This window comes from Lagenorhynchus albirostris, chromosome 20 (assembly GCF_949774975.1).
Source record: "Lagenorhynchus albirostris chromosome 20, mLagAlb1.1, whole genome shotgun sequence".
NCBI classification, from domain to species: Eukaryota; Metazoa; Chordata; class Mammalia; order Artiodactyla; family Delphinidae; genus Lagenorhynchus; species Lagenorhynchus albirostris.
Window position 1 is genome coordinate 45,678,686 of NC_083114.1, and position 26,124 is coordinate 45,704,809.

General features: G+C 55.5%; 1 protein-coding gene across 4 annotated transcripts in view; it reads right to left on the reverse strand.

The window, feature by feature from the left end:
• Positions 1 to 24,106, reverse strand: part of SCN4A (sodium voltage-gated channel alpha subunit 4) — a 46,112-nt gene extending 22,006 nt beyond the window's left edge. The window contains exons 1-11 of one of the 4 annotated variants that reach the window (XM_060134419.1): positions 23,970 to 24,106; positions 6,904 to 7,570; positions 6,696 to 6,814; positions 6,479 to 6,568; positions 6,060 to 6,188; positions 5,505 to 5,596; positions 3,316 to 3,576; positions 2,453 to 2,516; positions 2,057 to 2,198; positions 1,069 to 1,269; positions 280 to 433 (exon numbers count right to left, since the gene is read on the reverse strand). In XM_060134419.1, coding sequence (XP_059990402.1) covers positions 280 to 433; positions 1,069 to 1,269; positions 2,057 to 2,198; positions 2,453 to 2,516; positions 3,316 to 3,576; positions 5,505 to 5,596; positions 6,060 to 6,188; positions 6,479 to 6,568; positions 6,696 to 6,814; positions 6,904 to 7,176 — 1,525 coding nt within the window. In that variant the 5' untranslated portion in view covers positions 7,177 to 7,570; positions 23,970 to 24,106. Of the gene's footprint in view, positions 1 to 279; positions 434 to 1,068; positions 1,270 to 2,056; positions 2,199 to 2,452; positions 2,517 to 3,315; positions 3,577 to 5,504; positions 5,597 to 6,059; positions 6,189 to 6,478; positions 6,569 to 6,695; positions 6,817 to 6,903; positions 7,571 to 8,945; positions 10,764 to 10,824; positions 10,844 to 23,969 lie in introns of those variants that run through there. The other 3 variants (XM_060134421.1, XM_060134420.1, XM_060134422.1) reach the window with 3 other exon arrangements.
• Between the last annotated feature and the right edge of the window lie 2,018 nt (positions 24,107 to 26,124).

The window sequence follows — 26,124 nt, forward strand, 5'->3', positions numbered from 1 at the left end:
CCTGGTTCATATTATTATCCTGTCCTTCCCCATTGCCTTGGCAGCCCCCAAGGCCTCCCGGAAGCCCCCAGTTCCCGCCACAGCCTGGCCTTGCAGCCAGAATTGGGCCAGGGTAAGCCAGGACTATATTTATCACAGCCATTTCTTCGATGCCAATATTAAGTTACCGTCCTGAAGCTGGGCCCAGCCAGGCCCTCCCGGCCCCCACTCCGGGAGACCAAGTGGCCTGATGGGCAGGACAGGCAGAGCAGGGTGGGTATGGGGATGCCAGGCACTCACCTTCCATAGCATCTGAGATGCCGCTGTCTGCGCTGCAGCTGGGTCTTGGGGGCCCCTTCTCCCCCGCCGATGTGTCCAGGCTGCCGTTGCAGTCTTTGCCGTGGGCTGGGTCCTCGTCTGCCTCCCTACCTTCCAGCGTCTGAGCGGCCTTGGCCTGTGGACCAGCAAGGGTGATGGACATAAAGTCCATTGCTGAGCCATGGGGATGGACTAATGGACGCTCAGAGCTTCTTCCTGAGTCTTTCAGGCTGGGGGCCCCTCTTTTTGGCCTGCACCCAGCTTACTGTGGGCAGGGGCGGCAACCTCGGTGGTGGTGGGGTGACAGGGTAGGGACCAAAGTGACTGAGGACACATATCCTGAAGACCCTTCACTCTCTGAAGCCTTGACTGACCCTGCACTTCATGAGACGATGGGTAAATGTACAGCTGCTCCCTGGGGCCTCATCAGGACCCCCCTCTCCCTCAGCCTGGACCCGTACGCTGTCCATAAAGAATCATAAAACCATAGGAATTGGAGCTGGAAGGCTACGTCAGGTTTAACTACTCCAGATTCCTTGTTATATACGGGGAAACTGAGGCGCTGAGCTGAGAAATACTCTTTCTACTGCTTGCATGCCTCCCACCCCACCAAAGCTCCAGCCTGGGCCTTCTGTTCCCCGTCCTCTGCCTCGCAGGCCCTACCCCACGCCTCCCCCGACCCCCCTCAGCCTGCCCAGGAGCACCCAGGCTGAGGGGCAGGGAGATCCCTGGGTCCTCGGCCTCCTCTCCCTGAGTCCAGACCTTCCCCACCTCTTCCTGCTGCTTTTTGAATTTCTCCAGCATCTGCTGAAACTCTTCTTCTTTCTCCTGATTCTCGGCCAAGGTGGCCTCGTTCTGCTCAGCATATGCCATGGCCACCACCGCCAGGATCAGGTTGATGAGGTAGAAGGAGCCCAGGAAAATGATGACCACGAAGAAGATCATGTAGGTCTTGCCGGCTGCCCGAAGGGTCTGGGAGTGGGGGAGGGAGAGAGAGCGTCACATGGCACTCCCCTGCTTTCACCCACACCCATCTCCGTACATCCATCGCCCAGATAGGTAAACAGAGAGGGTCCTTCACAGAGCCCGGCAGTTTGAGGGCTTTTGAGGCAAGGTATAGCCACCCTTGGCAGGCTAAGCCACATTCTGGGGTGCTTCAAAATATATACTCAGGACCCAGACCTTCCTGGTCTCCTGGCTCAGAAAGCCCAGAGGACCTCAGCCAGACATCTTGCGATCAGAGAACCAGGATAAAAATTGGGGAACATGGGCTTTGGGATCAGCTTGAGTCCTAGCTTTCCCATAGCGCCTGGCATCTAGTAAGAGCTCAGCAAATAGTAGCTATTGTTATTATTACTACTAAATATTATTATTAACATCATCATGTTAGAAACATCACCAGGAACCAGCAGGCACTGTTGCTCCAGACCCAACCTGCCCACCTGCAAAGAGTGGAAGGCAAATAATTGTGTCTGGGCAGAGTTGGAGTCTAAGCTGCCCTACCGGTTACCGTGAGGCCTGGGAGTCTGTGCCCGGCTCAGATCTCAGCTCTTAAGGCAAATGAGAAAAAGGAAGAAAGGGCTGAGGCTCAGATCTGGGCAGGTACCTAGTGCCAGAGGGCTCTGAGAACCCGTATGTAGGGGCATTTAGGGGGTACCACGGAGGGGACTTGTTAGGGGCCCCACCAAGCCCGGAGGAGGCTGTGGAGATGAAGGGAGGTAGCCATGGGGCTGAGGGGCAGGGCCAGGGGTCGCTGTACCAGCTGGAAGAGGTTCTCCCAATAGTCCTGTGTCATGAGGCGGAAGAGAGCCAGGAAGGCCCAGCTGAAGGTGTCATAGCTGGTGTAGCCATAGTTGGGGTTCCGCCCAGCCTTGATGCACTCGTAACCCTCAGGGCAGCGCCTGGGGATAGGATGGGGGCTGGCTTTAGGGAGAAAGGAGAGCTCTAGCCGGGAGATAGATGGGGGGATCCCAAGAGAAAACTATCCTTCCGTCTTGTCTGCACCCCCCAAAATGGAAAGTGTTCCCCCCATGCCCATGAATTCTCTTTACGTTTCCATCCACCCCAGGTTCTCATCCCTAATCATCCCCCATCTTCGGACAACCCTGGGACATCTGCCCTCCACCCCCCCCACCCCCCCACCAATGTCACTCACCCAGCATCGCTGCTGTTCCCACAGAGCAGGGCGTCATTGGAGCCTTCCAGGAAATAGAAGTTCCCTTTGGGAGTCAGAGGCCACAAAGGAAACGTGTCACCACATGGACACTGTGGGCACAGTACCCACCGTGCACCTGTGGACACATCTGTGTGGACCACACGCACCAAACGGATGCTGTCTGGGTGCCCCTTCCCTCTCCTTTAAGGGCAGCTCCAAGTTCCAAGGTCTCTGGGTAGATACATTTTGCTGTCAGCTCAGTGCCTAGTGTGGGGTGCCGCAGGGGCACAGAGGGATACGGGGTGGGGGACATGCATGTGTGTGGATGGGGCTACCATGTGCCTGTGCAGGACCCTCAACTGAAGGGGGGGGATGCGGCTAGAATCCAGGATGCCAGGTTGAAGAAGGGGTACCATTTTCTCAGCTGCCAGGAGGCACAGTGTGAAGTAATAGTGGCTTTGTGAGAATGTTGCCTCGTGCGTGTGAGGCTATGAAGTCTGGGTATGTGAATAGGATGCGGGGGCCTGGTGGTGGCCCTGCCAGGGTGCGAGCATGTGGTGTGATGGAGAACAAGGAGTACGTAGGTTAGGGACTATGCACTGCTGCTTTTTATAGCCAAAGTTTTAGGATTTTCAAAGCAAGTTGGCATTTGTTGTCGCACAAACCCTTTGAGAAAGGTATTGTTGTCTCCATCTTATAGGTAAAGATTCTGAGGGAGGGGGAGATGAAGTGACTTGTCAGCGGTTACCCCAGCTGGCAAGTGATGGATTTACACTCAGGTCTTCTCCATGCTCTTTGTCTCACAAGGGGCTGCCGTCGGGGCTGGGAAAGACCCCACTGGCCTCCCGACCCTCCGTCCTTACCTTCGTCATTGATGTAGGCATCCCAGTCAAAGGTAGAGTTGCTGGCCCAGCTCTCCTGGCCGTCCCAGGTGTCATTGCCGTACCACGTGGTGTTGGTGTCATTGAAGGGCGGGGGCCAGCGCACACACTTCTGCCGCAGGTTTCCCATGAAGAGCTGCAGCCCCACCAGGGCAAAGACACTCAGGCAGAAGACGGTGAGTATCATCACATCTGACAGCTTTTTCACCGACTGGATCAGGGCTCCCACGATGGTCTTCAGCCCTGATCACAGGGAGGGTGAGAGTTGGGGCTGGGCAGGGCAGGGGGTAACTCACCCACTCAGTCCCTGCGAGCCTCTGTCTACTCCACCTCCTTCAAGCCCTGACTTACTTGGGGCACTGCTTGCCCGAAGCCTTCCCAAATTAGCCCCATCCTTCTCTGGTTACAACCTCCATCTGGAGCCTTGAATGGCCACCGAATCTCAGCCACTAGACAAGGGACTACGAAGACTTCACAGTGTGTTGCCCCAACTCGGAGAGCGACACCCAGCCACACAGTGGAGCTGAATACATGTCGTAAGTCAGCACTCCTGAAGGGTGTTCCTTAGAACGCTCATCTCGCAAGCTGTGCCCTTAACAGAAGGGGTTCAATCACGTTGGGGGCAGGCTGAGCTCTGGAGCGCCCTCTTGGAGGGTCCTTGTGTAGATTAGCCTATCAAAGGCTCGGAAAAGTCCTACAGAAACAAAAACTTTAATGCCACGTTTCACCTTATTTGACACAGAACCCTTTCTCTCTCTCTTTTTTTTTCTTTAATAAATTTATTTATTTTTGGCTCCATTGGGTCTTCGTTGCTACGCGCGGGCTTGCGGGCTTCTCACGGCGGCGGCTTCTCTTGTTGCGGAGCACGGGCTCTAGGCGCGCAGGCTCAGTAGTTGTGGCGCACGGGCTTAGTTGCTCCGCGGCATGTGGGATCTTCCCGGACCAGGGCTCAAACCCGTGTCCCCTGCATTGGCAGGTGGATTCTCAACCACTGCGTCACCAGGGAAGCCCCCTTTCTCTTTTAGTGCCTGTTAACACCCAAGGAACAGCAGGGTTCACTCTGAGAAGCTCTAGGCTGACTTTGCAATATTGCATTCCACTCCTCTGGACGGTCAAAGGCATAGCCAAATCGTATGGAATTCCAGGCTCAGATTCCATCGTTTATAGAAGAACCATAACTTCTTCCTTGGGCCTAATCAGTGTGTCTCTTGCTTCAGTGTGACTTTATTTCTTTTTCTTATCCTGGTATGAAAACAGATGCTCAGCAGCCTCCTTATAAAAGCCCCCTGAGCTCTGAGGATGCTGGAAGCCTGGCAACGAGGGAAGGTACTGTGGCCTTGACTCAGGGGCCAACGTGCCGTGTGGCCTTCAGTAAGCTCTTCCCTCCCGGGGTCCCTCCTTCCTCAACTGCAATTCACGAGGGCTTTGGACTAGAGGAGAACTAACGTATTTTCTAGCACTATGACTTCACAATTTCCCCTCCTCCCAGAGTCTGTTCTCCATGCCTTTTCAGATCATCTTTCTCTCCTTTAATGAACCTTCTCCAGTTTCTCCACATGCTTTTTTGAGGGTCCGGATGATCCAGATGCTAGTTATTTCATGCTTCTTGCTGCATTACTTTGGAATTGCCCTGGCCTGATTGCTCAGTGGGTATGCGGCGTGTTCATTATTGAACCCACAGGGCTGGGACTTTCCATCACTGATTCTCTGTGCCTCTCTCAGGTGGAGGTCTCTGCTCTGCCCAGTCTGTTTATTTTATCGAATACACATACCCTGTGTCAGGCATTGTTCTAAGCACCTTATTGCTATCAAGGCTTTGAATTCTCATAACAACCGGATGAGTGGTACTGTTATTAGCCACATTTCACAGATACGGAAATTGAGGCAGACAGGGAAGCCACTTACCCAAGGTCAAAGTTAGGAAGTGGTGGAGGTGGGAATTGAACCCAGGCAGTCTGGCTCCAGAATTTGTGCTCTAACCACCTTGCTATGCTGCCTCTTAAAACTCATCCTCCCACCTGGGCCCCTCTGTGTCCAGGCTTTGGTGTGGGTCCTACACCACCTGGGAGGGTTGTGACCCTGAGTCACAGAACTTGAGTGCCTGGTTCCAGGCCTGGGGGAGGGGGGAGGCCTGATGGCCTGGGCAGAGGGTCCCTGCTCCTCCCCAGTACCTGGGATGACTGTGATGGTTTTCAGGGCCCGCAGCACCCGGAAGGTTCTCAGGGCTGAGATGTTGCCCAAGTCCACAAACTCCGTCAGGTACCTGGGTGGGGAGGTTGGGGCGAGGGCTGTGTCAGAGCCGGGGGTGGGCGGTAGGGCAGAAGGCACAGGTTCTCCAGGCCCAGAAGGAGGATTCCCAAGGAATCCTCGTAGTTGGGGTTACCGTGGAGTTGCGGGGGGACAGGTCAGGCACAGCAAGTTTCCTGTCGGGGCCCGAGAGTTGGGGAAGACAGTGCAGCAGCTTTGCTGAGGAGTGGGGTTAGCAAGGGTAGCCCAGCTCTCCCGGGTGGGGACCCGTGGGACTAGGGCTCAGGGCTGCTGTGTGTGGTCATATGTGCTATGTGTAGGGGCACCGGGACAGACTCCCGGCCAGACCCCGGGAACGGCAGCTCCTAGAACTGTGCAGCCCGCTATCTGCAAGCTGGACCCACAGCCCTGCGGTCCACCCTCTGAGGCCTGGCCCCCTCCCCTCCCCAGCCTCAGGACGCCCTCGGGGCCCTGCTCACGCCATCATGATGACGCTGAAGTCCAGCCAGTTCCAGGGGTCCCGGAGGAATGTGAAGTCTTCGATGCAGAAGCCGCGGGCCAGGATCTTGATGAGGGACTCAAAGGTGTAGATCCCTGTGAAGGTGTACCTGGCAGGGAGAGGGCCGGCCAGGGCCAGCCATGTCACGCCGGGGCCGGGGTGTGGGTGGCAGTGATGGACCTCCTGGGAAGGAGGGCACAGAAGTGACATATGCCACCCAGGGGCTGAGGACGTTGGGTGACAGTGTGTGCCATTCCGGGGACTTAAGGTGTTTGTTGATGGGGGTGGCAGTGACAGTGTTTGTCTCCCTGGAAGACAAGAGCAGTCTCACTCTGGGCATCCTCAGAGTGCACACCTGGGACCGGCAGACACCTGGGACCGGGGGAGGGGGAGACTTACTCCACATGCTTAGACCAGGAAGGCGGGTCGCTCATGGTCATGAACACGCAGTTGGTCAAGATGGTGATCATGATGAACATGCTGAACAGCGTTGGGGGGAGAGTCAAGGAAAGTGAGGGAGCAGGTGGGAGGGGAGGTGGAAGGAGGGCCTCCTGCCCACCCCCGAGCCCTCCCTGCCTCTCCCCGCCCCTGCGCTCGCCCCACTCGGGCAGGATATGAGTGGATGAGCACCTTGATGGCGTAGCGTCTGAGGGTGCTGAAGGGGCTCAGCACGTAGAGAGCAGGGGTGGCGGAGAAGCGGAAGATGGCCTTGCCCTTGTTGAGCACGATGAAGGTCTGCGGCGGGGAGAGAGCTGTGAGGCCTGGGACAGGCAGACAGCTTGACAGTGGACAGACGGGTGGAGGGAAGCCTCCCAGGCCCGGACCTTCTTGTCGCTGTAGTAGGGATCCAGCTCCTCCAGGGGGATGCCAATGACCTCCGGCGGGGGGTCCCCATAGATGAGGGGCAGGCTCTTGCCAGCCTCCAGGTCACTGCACGGCTTCTGTTCGGGCTCCTCGATCTCCATCTGCTTGTTCCGCTGCTGCCGGGCCTCCTCCTCCATCACCCGCCGTTCTATGGCTGCCTGGGACTCCCGGGTGAAGGGGCGCAGGCTCTCAGGGCCCAGAGGCACCACCGTGGGCAGAGATGAGGTGGCCATCCTCGCATCCTGGGCTCAGGGGCCAGCAGGGCAGCAGGCAGCTGGGACGGCTGCAGCGTGCAGCCCCCGGGGTGCTGGGCGGCCACCCCGCCCTGGACCTGCTGTCCGCTACTCACCTCCTGCCTGACCAGGGGCCAGGGCGGGGAGGTCGGCGTGCAGGCCCTTCTGGGGCTGGGAGATGTGCCTGCCGGGCCCAGGTGCTGCTGCACAGGTGCTGGACACAAGAGCATCACCCCCAAGCCCCGCACCACACTCTCCCCAGCAAGGGCTTGGCTGCACTCTGCACTGACAGCAAACCAACCAGGTCCTCTTCCGCCTTCGAGACTTGGGGCCAATGCCCCAGTGCCTTCAACCGTCTCCTGGTCCCAAGGTCTGGGGACTGTGTGGCTTCAGCCTATGGGGACAGAGAAAAACCACAGCTGGCTATGCCCATGTGACCTCTATCCAGCAGTGAGGCCGAAAGGAATCAGATGTGAAATGTGAGGGTGGATTGAGGATGGGCCGAGGTGAGGGGCCTGATGGGGTCAGCCTAAAGCAGGAATGGCAAACGGATTACACCTTGAGGGCTGACTTGGATCAGCTGCTGTTGGCTGCATTGGAGATGCGGGCAAAGACTATCAAGATTGCAGCCTGAAGAAAAAAAAAAAAAAAAGATTGCAGCCAGACTCAGTGCAAAAAGACTGCTGTGATTGATTAGTGATGTCTGCCAGGGGCATGAGAAAGGAGAATGTGGTACACCTGCCTGTACTCACCGTATCTGGCCTGGAGGGAAGAGAAAAGGAAGATGTGGGAATGTGGAGTGCCCTGTCCTGAGCTTTGGGGAGGTGTGATGTTGGTCGGGGAGAGGGAAGAAGGAAGGTTCCCGGGCACTGCCAAGGATCCCACCAGCTCCCTCCCCCAGGACCCATGGGACCTAACCCATGGGCAGGCAGGGGGAGCTGGAGTGGGAAAATGCAGGGTGTGTGTGTGGGGGGTCATGTCAGGAGAGCCTGAGGATGCTAACGTGGAAGAGAAGGACACACAGGAAAGGTCCTGGAGACAAGGAGACGGACAGTTTCAATGGTGGGGGCAGGGCTAGAGCTCCCAGGGACTGCTTTTGGCTGGTGGTCCCTGTATGAACTGGGCTGATAGAGGGGTCCCCACCAGGAGCTGCAGAGGCCTGTGAGAGCTGCGCAGCCCTCCTGAGCCTGTTCCCTGTGGAAGCAAGGTGGTAGGTCACTTATTGCAAAGGCCCTGGGGAATGACCCGCATCAGCAGGCGGGCACAGGGACACCACAGCAGCCTGGTCACACACACAGCCATCACTAGGCCCGCACGGACAGATGCCCCGGAATCACCCCTCCACCAGAGGGCCTCAGACAGAGCCCCCAGAGACACCCAGGGCTACACCGGAGGGTAGCCCTGTCACAGCGGGCCCAGAAGCCTGAGCAGTGCCCCTGCCCTGGCCAGTGCAGGCATTTCCTCAGACTTGGTCAACAGGTGGGGAAGGCGGCCCAGGGAGTGGCCGGAGCCATTGGGCAGAGCTGGCCACGCCCCCTGCCTGGCTGCCCAGCTGCTCCCTCCCGGGGAGTCGTGTTTCCACGGGGATGACTCTGCTCATTCCTGCTGACCCCGTCCCTCAGCTGCTCATTGGCCCCATCGTGCGCGTGGGAGTGTGTGTGCACGAACACACACGTGTACACACGAGCGCAGACACATGAGAGCGCACGCCCAGCCTGAAACCACCCCTCACGCTGACCTCACAGTTGCACCTACCACTTGCCACATACCTTTGCTCCTTCTTCCCCGTCACTGGCCTCACGTACGTGCCCAAACAGAAGACACTGACGTGCCAGGCGGCCCTGGCGGGACCACGGCCACTCGGCGGCCTCCCAGTTCACTTGCCCCGCTTGGCAACAATCCTCTGGCCTGATGCTGCCCCCTCTCTCCCTCGCAGGCGCCCAAGTGGAACCACAGATAACCAGAGATGAACAGTCTGGCTCTGGCCCCAGCACCCATGGAAACTGCGCCCACCAGAGGCACCAGAGGCCCCGATCAGTCAGACCCAGTGGTTTCTGTGCAGCCGACCCTCCCTCGCACATCTCACGGCCACAGCCTCTCTTCTCAGGAGGAGAGCGTGGCCTCCCCGTCCGGCCACTCTCTCTACATCTGCTCTGTGAGCCCCTCCTTCCTGCCCCTGGAAGACGCTGCTCCTCCAGGGCCTGGTCTGCAGCCCTGTTTGCCTTTCACAGCAGGCACCTCTCCCGTGCCCTCCTCTGCCACGGGAACAACCACCATCCACCTCCTTTCCGTGGTTTCTGTTCCCACTTCCCTGACGGCCCCAGACCCGTCAAGTCACGGCTCCCCTTCACGTGCAGCCGCAACATTGGCAGCTCTCAGGTCAATGGTGATTCACGCCCTCCTTGTGCGATGATCTGTGGTCTGTCTCCCCCCACCAGACTCCTCGCAGGCCTGGGCTTGGGGTCACCCCTGAGCCAGTGCCTGGCACACTGGCATGGGAGCAACGGGTGGCACAGCCAGCCTGGCACCTGCTGGCCCCCAGCGGGCCTCCAATGGACTCCTCACCTCTCCCTTTGAAACCTGCACTTCACTGTAGATTCCTCTCCTCCTACCCTCTTCACCAGCCCTGAAGCCGCTTCACGTCTGGATGTCTCGTTATGTGAGTGGGTAAATGCCCTCCTTGGCTAGGCCAGTGGAGGCAATGGTTTTGGTTGCTGGTGGCTGAAAGCACCCTGGTGGCACATCTGGTCAGTTCCCAAGCCATGCTGAGGCTCCTTCCCAGCACCCACATGTCTCTCCATCCTCCAGGCTACTGCTGCTTCGTCACCCCTCACCTGCTCTATTCAAACAGCCTCCCACCTGCATCCCAACCTCCTGCCTGGCTCCCCTCCAAGCCAGCATCCCCATTTCTAAAATCACGAATCTGATCATGTCACCTTCTGCTTAATCCTTCAGTGGCTTCCCACTGCTTAATAATGTGTCCACGCTCCTCCACGCGGGTCGCAAGGCCCTGCACGATCCGATCCCTGCCTCGTGGCCCATCACTTCACCACACACACCCACCCTCTGGCCATGCTGCCTCCATTTTCACAAAAGGGCCAAACTGTTTCCCACCGAAGCCCACGCCTTTGCTTATGGTCTGCTTGCCTCCTGGAGCACTCCTTCTTTTTGGCATCCCGGAGAGCTTTAATTCGTCCTTCCAGACTCAACCTACACAAGAACCACCACCTCCAGGAAGCCCTCCCTGGGCACCCTGGCTGAGCGGATTGCTCCTTTGTACCACCAGTGTGCCTAACACTGGATAAAAGGTTATCAAATGAATGAATGGATGAGAGGACCCTTCCACCTTAGCCCGTTTCTCCTTTGAGCCCACCCTGAACTTAAATCATAACCAGAAACTGGATCTCTGATAGCGCCACTCACACATTCCCCTCCCCCACCTCCTACTGCGTAGCTCAAGGGCCCTGTTGTGTAATCCTTGGGCTTCTTCTTACACTCAGTCCTTGACCCTGAGATTTCTCCCTCTCCGTCAGCCCCTCAGACTTCACCTCCTTCCTCTTCCAGCCTCCGTTACAAGATCCATCACCATAATCCCTCCCTCGAAAATACGCTTAACTGCAGCCTTCTCTCTCCTTCCACCCGCCTCACCTGGGGAAACCTCAGCCTGCCCGGCCTGGCTGTGCTCTTCCTGAGGCAGCCCTGAGCTGCTGGATGCTGTTGCAGCCAAGGCAGGACTTCGCTGGGTTCGCGCTGTCTCTGTGGTTATAAACTCCGGGTTTGCCCTCAGTGCCGCCCTCTAAGTGTAGGTTTCTCTGTGAGTCTCGCTTTTCCACTTTTTGAGAACAACTATTTCGTGCCTTCTCTTCTTTCCTCAACACCCCCATGGTCTTCCCCATGATGCTCCCAGCTGGTGACTCTCTCAGTCTTCACTGAGAAAACAGGATCCGTCACACACAAACCAACAGAACTGTCCTCACTGCCCGCCCCTTCCTCCTCTGTCCTGATAACAAAAGAAGACTCAAGACCAGGACTTCCACTTGGTCTCAGGCCCCTGACCCCGCATGCCTTCCCGAGGACCTCCTTCTCTACTTACCTTCTCTCTCTCCCACCACCAGCCCCTCCCCTTCTAGGACCAGGTGCTGCCATCTTCAGAATAATGGCAGTGGTGACAAAAACCGCCCTCCCGGCCCCATGCCTCCCTTCACGCTTACTCTCATTTTCTGTTCCTCTTCATGGACACACTTCTTGGAAAGTGTCTACACCAGCTGTTTTTCCTTACCTTTGCTCCCTCTCTAACCCCTTCCAACCTGGCGTACATTCCCCCCACTCCACGGAAGTGGCTTTTGTCAAGTCACTAGCACCCTCCCTGCTGCCAAGTCTGCTGAACACGTTTCTGTCTTCACTTCCCTCAACCTCATAGAAACATTCAATCCAGTTGGCTGCAGTCCCCTTCTGGACAGGCTCTCTCCTCTCAGCCTCCACGACAGCTCACCCATAGTTTACCTCCTGCCTCTCTGGCTGTTCCTTCTCAATCTCAGGGCTCTGTCTGGGTCTGGGTGGCATCATTCCTATGACTGTAAGTAGTGTTATAGGCGTATGTTAAAGCCCTCCTCTGAACTCCAGACCGATATATTTAACTGACTACTGGACCCCACCATGTGGATAGCTAACAGGCATCCAATCGACAGCATCTGGAATGAAACATTTGTCAAGGACCTATCATATAGCACAGGAAACTGTGCTCAATATTATGTAACAACCCAAATAGGAAAAGAATTTGAAAAAGAATAGATGCATGTATATGTATAACTGAATCACTTTGCTGTACACCTGAAACTAACACAACATTGTTAATCAACTATACTCCAATATAAAATAAAAAGTTAAAAAAAAATAGATTCTCAAAAAGCAAACAACCCAATCAAAAAATGGGCAGAAGATCTAAACAGACATTTCTCCAAAGAAGACACACAGATGGCCAACAGGTACATGAAAAAGTGTGCCACATCGCTAATTATTAGAGAAATGCAAATCAAAATGACAAAGAAGTCTCACCTCACTCTGGTCAGAATGGCCATCATCAAAAAGTCTACAGATAATAAATGCTGGAGAGAGTGTGAAGAAAAAGGAACCCTCCTACACTGTTGGTGGGAATGTAAATTGGTACAACTATTATGGAGAACAGGCTCTGCTCCCATAAAGGGTTACAGCCAACTATGAAGCTTGAGGACACAGTCCACCCAAGACCACTCTCATTTCTGATATCAGTTGCAACGTCAGGGGTCCTCAATACCACTGTCTTACCCACCGTCTTCCTCAATCCAGGAAATGGTACCACCATCCAGCCAAGTCCAAATTTGCTCAAGTCAAAAACGGAGGTGTCGGGCTTCCCTGGTGGCCCAGTGGTTAAGAATCCGCCTGCCCGTGCAGGGGACACGGGTTCAAGCCCTGATCCAGGAAGATCCCACAGGCCACGGAGCAACTACGCCAGTGCGCCACAACTACTGAGTCTGCGCTCTAGAGGCCGCGAGCCACAACTGCTGAGCCCACGTGCCACAACTACTGAAGCCCACATGCCTAGAGCCCGTGCTCTGCAACAAGAGAAGCCACCATAATGAGAAGCCTGTGCACCGCAATGAAGAGTAGCCCCTGCTCGCCACAACTAGAGAAAGCCCGCTCGCAGCAACGAAGACCCAACGCAGCGAAAAATTAAACAAATTTATTTTAAAAAAGCAGGTGTCTTTGTGAATTCTCCTTTTCCCTCACCTCTACATTCAGCCTGTCCAAAGTTCTGTTAATACCATCTCCAAAACATACCTAACCTCTCCTTCTTCCCCTGGTCCATTTCACAACAATTTCTTACAATAGCTACCTGCTTTTGCCCCTGGCCTCTCCAAACCAGTCCGAGGAAGCAGCAGGTGCTGTTTGAAAAACAAGAAACTAGGGACTTCCCTGGTGGCACACTGGTTAAGAATCCACCTGCCAATGCAGGAGACACGGGTTCCAGCCCTGATCAGGGAAGATCCCACATGCCGTGGAGCAACTAAGCCCATGTGCCACAACTACTGAAGCCTGTGCGCTTAGAGCCCGTGCTCCGCAGCAAGAAAAGCCCCCGTTCGACATAACTAGAGAAAACCCACGCGCAGCAACGAAGACCCAATGCAGCCATAAATAAATAAATAAAATAAAAATAAAAACAAGAAACTAATCATGTTGTTTCTCCTGCTTAAATGTCTCTAGTCACATCCTGTTGCGCTTAGAATAAAACCTAAGGCCCTGGCGATCCAGCCCCGATCTGCCTCTTCGCCTTTGTCTGCTGATCTGTCCTCCTGGCCGCCTTCCAGCTCCTTGACCACCAGACTCATGCCTGCCTTTGGGCCTTTCCTCTCCCTGGAGCTCTTGTCTCCCCGCTCTTCACATGGTCTAGGCTCTAATGTCCTAGACATTACTCCCCGGTCTAGGCTCTAATGTCCCTTCTCCAAGAGGATTTCTCCTCCTCAACTCTCTACTACAGTCCCTTGTATTTTCCTTGACGTCATTTATCATAGTTTGTAATCACTTGTCTATTGGCCTAATTCATTCTTCTGTCTCCTCCACCAGACGGAAATGCCAAGAGAGCAGGAACCATGTCTTGTCTAGGTCACCATGGCCAATCCCAGTGCTGAGCACACAGCAGACACTCAGTGAGTGGATGAGGCCTTGGATACAGATCTTTCTGGGAATAGAATGGATTCTGATACATTTCACCCATTCATTCATTCATTCATTCATCCATCCATCCACCCATCCATTCATTCTGTTCATAAGTCAGAACCTGAGCTAGCCCTGAGTAGGTAACAAAGGTGCATCCGCTGGGCATCCTGCCTTCCAAGAGCTGACAGCTGGGGAGAAGGTGGACATGGGCACACGAAGCTATGGTACAAGGAAAAAGAATTGCCCTCCCTAAAGAAGGGAGTTGATTGTGCTATGGGAGTTCAGGTGGATGAGTGGTGACTTCCAGGCTGGGGGCAGGAAAGATGTGTCTTTTCAGTTGGATCTCAAAGGATGAGTAAGTTGTGAGCACAGGGAAATGGAGAGGAAGGACACTCCAGGGAAAGGGAACAGACAGAACAAAGGCAGATTCAGGACACAGGGAACTACACTGTGTCAGTCTTTGGGGGGCATGGAATCTGTTTAGGGTTTTGGGGGAGGTGGGTTGGGCAGCTAGGCCAGAGCCTTGAAGACCATGTCTGGGGGTCTGGATTTCATCCTGCAGCTTTGGAGAGCCCCTCCCAGGGGTGGTGGGCCTGGGTGGGGCCACACTGACCAGCATGTATATGCTTCCTGCTCACCCTTACAACGTGTCTAGAATAGAGGGACAAACTGTGTTGTTTGCAGTGGCACCAGTGGAAAATGAAAGGACATCTGGGGTGTATGCGTGGTGACTTTCTGGCAGAGAAAAGCACTGATAATGTCCCATGTAACTGGCTGGGCGACTTGCTGGCAGATCTCCACGTGGCCCCTCAAGTTACAACCCAGAGTAAAGAGAGCCACATGACAGCTTGACCCCTCCTTCCAGCAGCCACAGATCAGTCTCTGGCCTCCACCCCAGCCTGTTCCTGAGATGTGGTGGCTGAGGGCCTGAGGGCACCTCTTCCCACTGAATTTAAGAAGGTTAGATACAAATAACAAATGCTGGAGAGGGTGTGGAGAAAAGGGAACCCTCCTACACTGTTGGTGGGAATGTAAGTTGGTGCAGTCACTATGGAAAACAGTATGGAGGTTCCTCAGAAAACTAAAAATAGAACTACCATATGACCCAGCAATCCCACTCCTGGGCATACACCCAGACAAAACTATAATTCAAAAAGATATGGATACATGCACCCTTACGTTCATTGCAGCACTATTCACAATAGCCAAGACATGGAAACAACTTAAATGTCCATCGACAGATGAATGGATAAAGAAGACGTGGTATATATATATAATGGAATACTATTCAGCCATAAAAAAGAACGAAATGATGTCATTTGCAGCAACATGGATGCAACTAGAGATTATCACACTAATTGAAGTAAGTCAGAAAGAGAAAGACAAATATGATATGATATCACTTATATGTGGACTCTAAAATATGGCACAAATTAACCTATCTACAAAATAAAAAAAGACTCACAGTCATAGAGAACAGACTTGTGGTTGCCAAGAGGGAGGGGAGGAGGGAGAGGGATGGACTGGGACTCTGGGGTTAGTAGATGCAAACTATTACATTTATTTTTATTTTATTTTATTTTATTTATTTAGGCTGCACCGGGTCTTTGTTGCTGCATGCGGGATCTTTAGTTGTGGCATGCAGTCTTCTTAGTTGCGGCATGTGGGCTTCTTAGTTGCAGCACGTTTGTGGGATCTAGTTCCCCGACCAGGGATTGAACCTGGGCCTCCTGCATTGGGAGCGTGGAGTCTTACCCACTGGACCACCAGGGAAGTCCCCAAACTATTACATTTAGGATGGATAAACAACAAGGTCCTACTGTATAGCACAGGGAACTATGTCCAGTCTCCTGGGATAAACTGGAAAAGAACATAAAAAAAGAATGTCTATATGTGTATAACTGAGTCACTTTGCTGTACAGCAGAGATTGCCACAACATTGTAAATCAACTACACTTCAATAAAAAAAACAGAGAATAGGGCTTCCCTGGTGGCGCGGTGGTTGAGAGTCCGCCTGCCGATGCAGGGGATATGGGCTCGTGTCCCGGTCCGGGAGGATCCCGCGTGCCGCGGAGCGGCTGGGCTTGTGAGCCGTGGCCGCTGAGCCTGCGCGTCCGGAGCCTGTGCTCCGCAACAGGAGAGGCCAAAACAGTGAGAGGCCCGCGTACCGCAAAAAAAACAAAAACAAAAACAAAAAAACAGAGAATAAAAGAATGTTAGCGTTGCAAGGACCCAAGAGATCGAGTCCAACTCCCTCATTTTATAGATGAGGAAACTAAGGCCCAGAGAAGAGTAGTGACTCCCCCCGATCACACATTTATTCATTCAACAAACATCTCCTGAGCATCTGTTCTATGCCGGGCTCTGTTTTGGGAGCCAGGGATACAGCAGTGGCAAAGTCCCTGTCCTCACTGAGCTTGCATTCCCGAGAGAGGAGGCAGATAATAAATAGGGAAGCAAATAAGATAATTTTAGAGAATGATAAATGAAAAGTTGAGCCAGGACTAAAACACTGCTCCCTGGGCGCCAGGGCCCATTTAGTAAGTGAGAAGCTCCATCGGAAACTGCGTCAAAACGGAAGTTTGGGCAGAAGTGGTGGGTAAAGTCTTGGGGGCCTAGAGGCAAGGGGTGGGAAAGGAAGCGTCAGGAGTCAGGGAGCCAGGCTGGGGCCAGCTGTCCACAGGCAGGGAGCCGAGGGGGAGGACACTGGAGGGTGAGGCGGCTCTTCTCTGGAGCAGGTCCAGCCCTGCATTGTCTCCCTCTGTGAGGCTGCCAGATCGGAACACCCAATTCCAGAGATAGTCTGACCACAGAGAGAGGCCTTTTTTCCTTGGCCTAGACGCCCATTGGATTCATTGATCCCAAGACGGCATTTACGTTTTCAGCAGCCCACTTACAAGGTGACTTTACAGTTACCCCTGGAGCTTTTCGTCATGAGCTATGGCCTTATTAGATCTTCCCTGTCCTATAATTGTGCAATTGATTTTTCTCTTTTAAATACAGGTGGACCTCAACAAAATATTAGCAAATCAAACCCAACAGTATATGAAAAGAACTATACAACCAAATGGGATTTATCCCAGGTATGCAAGGCAGGTTCAATATTAGAAATCACTTAATGTTAATCTGTCACATCAACAGACTGAAGAAAAATCATCTGATCACATCAATGAATGCAGAAAAGGGATTTGACAAAATCCAACCCATTCATGATAAAAACTCTCAGCAAACTAGGAACAGAGGGGAACTTCCTCAACCTGATAGAGAACATTTAAAAAGATCCTATAGCTAACATAGCACTTGATGGTGAGAAACTAGACGTTTTCCCACTAAGTTCAGAAAAAGGCAAGGATGTTGCCTCTCTCCACTCCTTTTCAATATCATACTGGAAGTCCTAGCTAATGCAATAAGACAATAAAAGACAAGAAAACGTATACAGATTGGGAAGGAAAAAACAAAATTGTCTTCGTTCACAGATGACATGATTGCCTTTGTACAAAGTCCAAAAGAGTCAACCAAAAAACCCCCTCCTGGAACTAATAATGATCATAGCTAGGATGCAAGGTTAATATAAATCCAGGTGTAGGATGTTCCATCTACTTCTACTTAAATGCCCCTCATTCATTGCACCTCTTCACCTGCAGTCTTTTGTGAAGGTTTGTTGAATCTTGATTCTGCCTCTCCATTCAAGGCCAGTCCCTCACAGCTGAGTGTCTGTGATCCAGATTGTCCCTAATTATTGGCCAAACAAGGCTCAGGACAGACACCCCACCACCACCACCACCTCTTGCCACTATATGCTTCTAGAACCTTCTCTTCCTGGGACACCAAGCTTTCAGGGAAGGTCCTTCAACCCACCTAGCTGCACTTCATTGGCTTGAAACCCTCCCCTGCCTTCCCCTCCCACTACCCCCCACCCCCAGGAGCCTCAGCCATGCCCCGCCAGCCTGAGATATAAAAGCTGCTGTGAGAAACTCCCAGAAGGTTGAGAATGGAGGTGACCTTCCCCTCACAGCCTTCCCGTTCACTCTAGGGCACATCCCCCAGGATGCAGAGATGGTGGATAGCTTGCTGGCCTTGCTCAGGCTCCAGTCACCATCCCTCTTGCCAACCAAGCATACCCTTCCTCTCCGGTAAAGCTGCAGTCCAGGCTCAGGCTGTTTTGTTTCTCTGTGGATTAGGAGCAAAATTACCCAGAGCTGCGGTCAGCCAGTGGCGGCCCCTCCTCAAGCTTCACCTGCAGTGAGGGCTCAGACTCAGAACTTTCTGAGAGACCGAAACAGATCAAACTTTTTCTGTCCTGGCCAAGGATAGCACCGTACATCCTGGTGGCCTACTTCCCAACTTCCTGCATTTCCACTGTGGCCCAGCTCCAAGAATGCAAAATGGAGCCCTATGTCTCCCTAGTTGTAAATCTCAAGTCACAGCTTTTTCTAAGCTGGGGCAGGCCGAAGGGTAGGCATGGGAAGGGGGTAGCTGTGTTGTTTCTCTGCCAGCACTTAGGACCCCGGCCTTGGCAGGCCAGGGGCCTGGAGGAGGTCACCCCAGGTGGCCCTCCCCGCCTGGTCTAACACTCTCTGCAGAGGAAATGTGCTCCAAGAGGTCTTGGAGGGCAGCCTGGAGCCCAGTGCAGAAACCTCCGGACACTCAGGAACTCTGAGAGTTCCGGAGACCAGCAGGGTCACACGGCGGGGGTGGGGGTGGGGTACCCTGGGCAAGGGCTGGGCTGGTGCTGACTGCATTTTCCAGGTGGGGTTCACTGGGTCAAAACAAGCCTCCCATTTTCAGGCACCTGATTCAACCAGCCTGACGATCCGTCCCCCCTATGGGGAAAGAATGCGTGATCATAGAGGCCACGTTTATTTTGTCCTTACTGTATGGCAAGGTTGGCTTCTGTTCAGGGTATTTTGTCCGCCCCTCTCCGCTCAATCATCTCTGGCTCTGCCAATCCCCAAAGGCTCTCTAAGAACATCCTCTAGTTTTTCCCCAGCCTGCCTCCTCCTCCCAAAGCTGACTCTTTTCCTCCACCCAGAGTGCTTCTGGTCAGCTAGGGGTCTGATGAAATAAAAACCCACAAATGGGCTGTGTTGGGTTTTGTGAACCGTGCCCCTTCCCGCTAAACCCTCCCAGCTCATCAGTCGGCCCTGGAAGCCTTTTCTCCCCAGAAGCAAAGGCCAGAGAGTGGGTTTCCCCTCCCAAGACTGAGCCTTCAATCAAAGGAGTTTCTCTCATCTCAAGATGTAGAATTCCAGGCCTCAGTCAGCGTCAGCTCAGGAAAGAGTCTATTTGGAGCTGGTGGGGGGGCGGGGGTGTTGGTTCCTCTGTTCCCCAAACCTCAGTGCATTCGCCTGTCATCCCGATGTGTGTGGGCCCGAGAGGTGGAGGCGTAAGAATCATTTCTTGCTGCCGAGCAGTCGTCTGTACGTTCGTTGGGTGTTTACCGCGTGCCAGGCACCGTTCCAAGCGCTTCGCATTCATCATCCCAGCTAACACGTGGCAGAGCCAGGATTCGAATGCAGCTCTCTGATGCCAAACCCACATGCCTCTCACTACAGCCTCCCTCTCGCCCGCCCAGTGGGGAACAGGGCTGGGCATGGCTGCCCTCCCCCAGCACGGGGCACGCCCAGGTTGAGGTCCCATCCAGTTGCCCCCTGGGCTTGCCTGATCCTCACCTGTCTGTCCTCTTCAAAGGACAGACCAGAGTCCTTGGGCCAAGTCCCTGAAAGGCATGGGCTGTGGTGGGCGTCTGGCGGGCCTTGGCAGGCCCAGGGCTCAGGCTTCCTGGGGCCTCGTGTTGGGGGTTGTGAGTGGTGGGGACTCTTGCGTCTATGAGTCATTTCCCAGCTGCTCCAAGGGGTGGGGAGGCTAATTAGTTCCACCCAGGCCTGGGGCTTCCTGCCCTCCGCTGGCTCTGCTCTTTCGAAGGTACCTCAAACATGGTGACCAGGGCTCCGTGGGTGCCCCCCTCCAACCTGTGTACACACCCCCTCGTATACACACATCTCTAGGCCCACTTCACCCAGCCTCAGGCAGACCCACCCCCTGCCCGCAGGGCTGCTTCCCCTCACCCTGCCTGCTTCTACGTACGATCTCCCCCTGGAGCTGCCGCCTCTGTTGGCTTCTCTCTGCCACGCACCCTCCCCACTCCCAGACCATGGCTGACAGGCCTTTTTCCTGCCTGAGGTCCACCCAGAGGGCAAGAAGAGGACTGTTCAAAACTGATCCTGAGCCTGGAGAATTCCAAGGCCGCCCTCCCTCCCCATTCCCTCCATCGATCCCTAACCATTTGGGTAGGGTGAGTTTTGAGCCCTTCCCACTCGGGCCTCAGGCCCCTGCCAGGCCCTGGGAGTTGCACAAGGCAGTAGGAGGAGCGGGCTGCAGGACCCAAGCCTATAACCTGAAACCCCCAAAGGGGGTTGATGAGGGGCTGATGGACTCTCCCGTCCCGCAGCCAGCTTGGCTTTGCCACTCGCTCCGAGAACTTTGTTCAACCCCGGAAACTGCTCCAGGGATGTTTTCTCACCAACTACCCTGGTGGAAGATCCTTCTCCAAAATTAGGCCAATCAAGAGCTTAAAAAGCCTCCAAAAAGACGAGTCACCTGCAGCTCTTACTAAAATGTGAGCCCGGGGTGGGGGGCTCTGCTTAGCGCTTTCAGAGCCCTTAAGGCAACATTTGCAAACCACAGACCCTCATAAAATGGGCTCTGCTGTCCATATGATAAAAGGATCTCCCGGTAGGAAAAAACCCACCCCCTCCCAGCTATGCAGGGTACCCAGAGCTGGATAGGGTTGTCCTACCTTCTGTCCTGCTTCCCCACCTTATAGCTCCTTCTCCCCTTCTGTCACCGCCTCCCCCCCAAGGAGACATTTATTTCAGAGTCACAGCCTGCTAACAAGCATAAAAATGAATTACTAGTTAACACTTAAGTACTTGCCAAGCACTGTCCTGGGCACCTCACGTGTCGAGAGCTCATGTAATCCTTACCGTGATCCTATTGTTATCACTCCATTTGACAGATGAGGAAACGGAGGCACAGAGAAGGTAAGGAAGTTGCCAAGTGTTATTTATGTAGTAAACTGAGGCTGGAAGCCCTGCTCTCGAAAGAGACCTTGGCTCTTAACCACTAAGGTATCATCACTCCAGTCTAAACTGGACGGTGACCTTGTAGCGCCTGTGGGGCAGGGGAGGGGTAGACAGGCACCTGGTTTCACAAACCAGTTCAGAGGCAGTGGGGTCTGGTAACTCTTGTGGTTTTGCACTGTCCGTTTATGCTAGGGCTCCTGGCAGAGGACAGGGAGGCCTTGGTGGGGGGCAGCCCGTCCTTTGAGGGGCACAGCGGCTCCCCTGCCACCCCCGCTTCCTGTGGGCTCCTCGAGCCCCTCCCATTCCTCCTGCTGCCCCATCCCCCCCCCCCCACAAGGGCTGTTGACTGAAAACTGCAGGGAATAAAAATAGCCGTTGCTGATGAGGCAGAACGGGGGCCAGAGCACATGGAAGGCCCGGGTAGGGGCGGTGGAGGTGGAGGGACCCTGCGATTCCCCAGCCCCATGAGCACCTTCTGATGGAGCCCTGGGGAGCCCAGGCCTGTTCCTGCCACTGCAGAGCTGGAGACCCCTAGGGCTGCCCGCGGGAACCCACTGCTCCCTGTGTCCTAGGAGCGAACTCTGCCCCATGACCCAGCCCTGCACCAGCGTGAGTTCCTTCCCAGCGAGCGGGGGCCTTGGCCGCTGTAGGCAGAGCCCTGGCCCCTCATCAGCCGTGTGACCTGGGTGACAGGACCCGCTGAGCCTGAGCCTTCCCTGTAAAAGGAGTCAAGGGACAGAAGGTTTGTGTAACCTGGACTGGAGTTGTTGACGTTCTTCCCCTTCCCTGCTCTCTGAGGCCCCTGGGCTCAGATATTTTATTTCTCTTCCATGCATCTCTCTCCTGTCACCTGGAGAGAGAGCCTTCCCACTCCTCTCTGTAAGGTCCAATCCCTTCTCTCCTCTCTGGCTCTGCCTCTCCCAGGAGCCTTCTCTAAACCCCACCCGTCCCTGCCATTACACTTTTCTCTGTTCTGGTGGCCAGAGTTGCCCCCAAAGGCAGGGACTTTGTCAGGACTACCCCCAACATCTGGCCAGGAGTTCAATGCCTTTGGCTTCAACCTCAGGGCTTTCCCTTGGTCTGCGTCTGGGGTCGGGGCAGGGAAGCCGGCTGGGCAGACCTTGACACTCAGGCCAGCTTAGAGCTGGAGGTGACCTTGAGACTTGAGCTCCCACCCTGTGCAGGTGCCCAACCAGAAATGTCAAGGAAGGCCAGGCTGGGATGGGACCACCTAGGAAGGACCCCTAAGTACCTTTCCCAAACCCTGCGAAAATCCCAGCCAATCCCTTGAGAGATGCCTGGGATGGAGATGCGGGTGGACCCTTGGGTTATGTCTGGGCCCCTGCGTCGTCCAGCACAGGTGACAAGCCTCCAAATACTAGTGCAATGGCCACAGCTGTCCACACCGCTGGCCACGGGCAGGGCACTGGGGATGACCACGGGAGAATCTGGAGGGTCCTGAGAAAACCAGCCCTCTGTGCCCCCAATCCCAGCCCTGCACACCTGGGTTCAGTCAATGCCACCCGTGGGGTCACAGATGAGTGACAACAGTGCTCACCCGTGGCTCCGCCCCACCTCTCTGTCAGCCCCCTCCCCTCTCCAGACTAGCCAGACACCCAAAACTTGTCTCTAGCCACTCTCCCCCAGCTGACTCATGCTTAGGGGCTGAACTAAAATGGCCTTCAAGGATCCCTTGGGCTCTAACCTTCGGGGCTCTGGGGTGACTGATTTCTGGGCAGGCCCCCGCAGCAGGCGGTGTGGATGGGAGGGGGACCTGTCTAGTCTCTACCTGGAGGGCTGCCTCCCCACAGTGGGGTGCCACGAGCTCTCATCATGACCTGACCCAGTGCACTGAGCAGGGTGAGGGGCAGCAGGACACAGTACTTAACTGGGTGGAGTGGGAAGGGGCTCAGGCCCTCCCTCCCCCATCAGTGCATTCTTGGAAAGCCTCGAGCAGCCCCTCCGGCCCCCGTCGGAGCCTTCTAGATGGGGCATCCCAAATCTTTTGAACAAATTCCCCTGACACACACACACACACACACACACACACACACACACACACACACACACACACAGCAGCCCTGAAAGCACACCTCCCTCCAGCCCCACACACCTCCAAAATACCTTCTCCGTCTCTGCTCGGCCCGTTCGGCCTTCTCCGCTAGCCACTGCCCGCCCTCCCTCCCAGTGTCCTGGGCACCCTGCTCTGCCAGCAGGGAGCGGGCAGGGGGCTGCACTCTGCCCTGGCACCGCACCCCTGCCCCCTCACCCCGGCCCTGAGGCTCCTTCTGAGTCCCCCAGAGCCCCCTCAGCGCGGTGGCCCCCCTCACACCAGACTGTCTGGCTCCCTGTTCCCACACCCCCTCCACCACAAGGGGCTTCTCCAGGAAACGAGCCCGAGGGCGCCCCGGGCGGGGAGAGGCCGAGGCGGAGGGCAGAGCCCGGCTGGCCTCGCAGCCTGAGATGTGTCCTCTGCTGGCATCTCGCAAATTCCTGTCTCAGCAGAGCAAAGGAGCCGCCCGCCCCCCGCCACCCCCCCCGCCACCCCCCCCCCCGGCCTCCTGCTCCCCTCCCCCCGCACCCCTGCCTTCTAGGCCACCACACCCGGGCCCAGCGAGTCCTGTTCTGGCTCTTTCACCCTCCTCTCCTGAAGACACCAGCCCAGTCTCTGTCCCTCGGGTCACTCCAAGGAGTCGAGCCTTAACCCCTGGGCCACTGGTGACCAGGGTGAGGACCCCTGCTGAGGGCAGGGACGGCAGCCGGGCAGGGGCACAGGGAGCAGGTGACGGGGCAGCGAGAGGCAAGCGTGGGGACTGAGGGTCACGGCCCGAGGAGCTTGGGCAGGGACAGCCTCGGAGCAGGGCCCGGTGTGGGCAGGAGGACATTGGTGCCCGGAGCAAAGTGGTGACTTCCTCGGAGCCAGGCCGGCCTGGGGGCCAGGGTGCCCGGCCCCTCCGGGTGGCCTGCCCTCGGGGCGCCCGGCCCGGGCGGGGCGTGGAGGGGCGCAGTACTCACTGTTGGACGGGAGCGGAGTGCTCGCTGCCGAGCGCGGAGCGGCGTGCCCACCTCGGGCTGGGGCTGGGACTCTGGGGGACTTGGCCGGGGGGGCCGGGCCGGCGGGGACAGCTGCTGCCGCTGATGTCACAGGGTCATGAGTGAAACCTGAGGACTGGGCCAATCTTCAGGTGGGAGCCTGGGCCGCGCTTCCCTCACGGGGGTGTGCTGGGCCCGGCCGGGGCCGCCTGGGCCGGGGGCCCCGCTGACCCGGAGTGGGACGCACGCGGCACGCTCGCCCACCCACACGCACACGCACGCGCACGCTCCCTGGGGCACGCGTCTGAGCCCGCACACGCGGTTCTCTCCCTCCCTTGACGTACTAACGCAGGCTCATTCTCACACGTGAATCTCCTTTCACGCTCGTTCCCAGAAGCACTCCCAGGGACAGGCTGGCTAGCACGCTCACACACTCTGTGCACACTCATGGCTGCGCTCCCCCATCACACTCACACACGCTTAGCCATACACGTAAACCACCACCCTTCATACAGTCACACAAACGCTTCCACTGCGTGTCACACCCATTCACACACAGGCCTGCGGCTCACACGTACAGACTCGCTCCCACGCTCACGTCAGGCTCGTGCACATATGTGTATTATTACACGCATATAGCCATACGCGCCCTCCTGCCCAGATGAGCACAGATGCCGCGTATCACAGACATTATACTTGTATCAAGTGTGTACACACACCACAGTCACGCCCATGCATTCTTGCATTTCATGCATGTTACTTGCGTCCGTGCGGTTGTCTGTGCCCATGTAACATGCTCCCATTCACATGTACACAGGGCCACCTATATGTACCTATGGTCACTAGATTTTTATCAAGTAGATGCCTACCTATATACCCACACCCACATCTCACACACACACGCCCATCCCCCGCCACACACAGCTGTTCAGCTGTACCACACAGCAGTCTTGAGGGTCATTTCTCCACCACCACTCCCCCACCCCTCTGGCTAGACATCTGTCCCTCAGAGGCTGGGGAAGGGGGTGTGGTAGGGGGAGGGATGAGGTTATTTAGCCCCCCTCCCCCACCTTCCACTCTGGGACTGGGGTGACCCCTAGTGGAGGTGTTGAGAAATGACCCATCTCTGCTCGCTCACCAGCGCCTGCCCCGGCAGACGAGAGACTCCCTGGGTGAATCCAGAGTAACTGTCCCCCAGAGATTCCCCCAGTCTCCCATACCCATCTCTGCCACCATCTTTTCTGGCAGCCAGAGCTCCGTCTGAGCCGAGCCCAGCCCGGAGTGACCTCTGAGAGGGGCACAGGGAAGCCCCGGGGAGTGGTCACCCTCCATCCTGGGAGTGGGCCCGATGGCGCCTCTCCTCCCAGTAGCTCTCTGTGGATCCAGCCTCAGCATTGTCGAGCCCTTCCTTGTGGGCCAGGCCTGGCTGTGGTCTGAGAAGTTCCTGCTGTGCCCGGACTTCGCCCATCTCCACCCAGTGAATCACTCACACCCTCGGAGGCATGTCTTCTAGACCAAAGAGGGAGCCTTGGTGTTTTCTCTGCAAGGTTCTTTATCCTGCTTTGCTCACTGACCTGACAGACATTTTCCACGTAGTTGTATTGCTAATGTAATCCAGTGTCTGCTGGCCCCTGTCTCTTCTTTGCTTCTTCTGGCATTCAGAGAAAAGCAAACCTTTTATCTCATGTCCTTCCCAAGTTGTCTCCCTAAAGCTGTTCCCCAGGGTCCCCCTCATCACTCCCAGCCCTGCTGCAGCTCCAGTTTGCTTTGCTGCTGGCCACTGTCTGGAATTCCTGGTCAGTGTTCCCTGGATAGCACACGGCTCCCTGTCTGTGGGCACTGGAGGGGAGACGGTGGGATGCAGCTGTCATTCCCAATTATGGCTCTGCCCTTTCAGTCACTGCTTTGCCCCTGCCCAAAGCTCTATGGAGTAAGACTTTCTTTAATGAGGAATTGAAGTTATTGAAGGGAATTACAGTATATGAGGGGGCAGGGCTGCTGCATTTGGTTGTATGAGTTGTGCACTGCACAATTCTGGGCACCGATTCCATTTGCAGTCATTGTAGATTAGTATATTTAAGATGATAATTTTCTAGCAGATGGTAGCAAATTATCTAGAGGAAGGGGCTAATTTTTC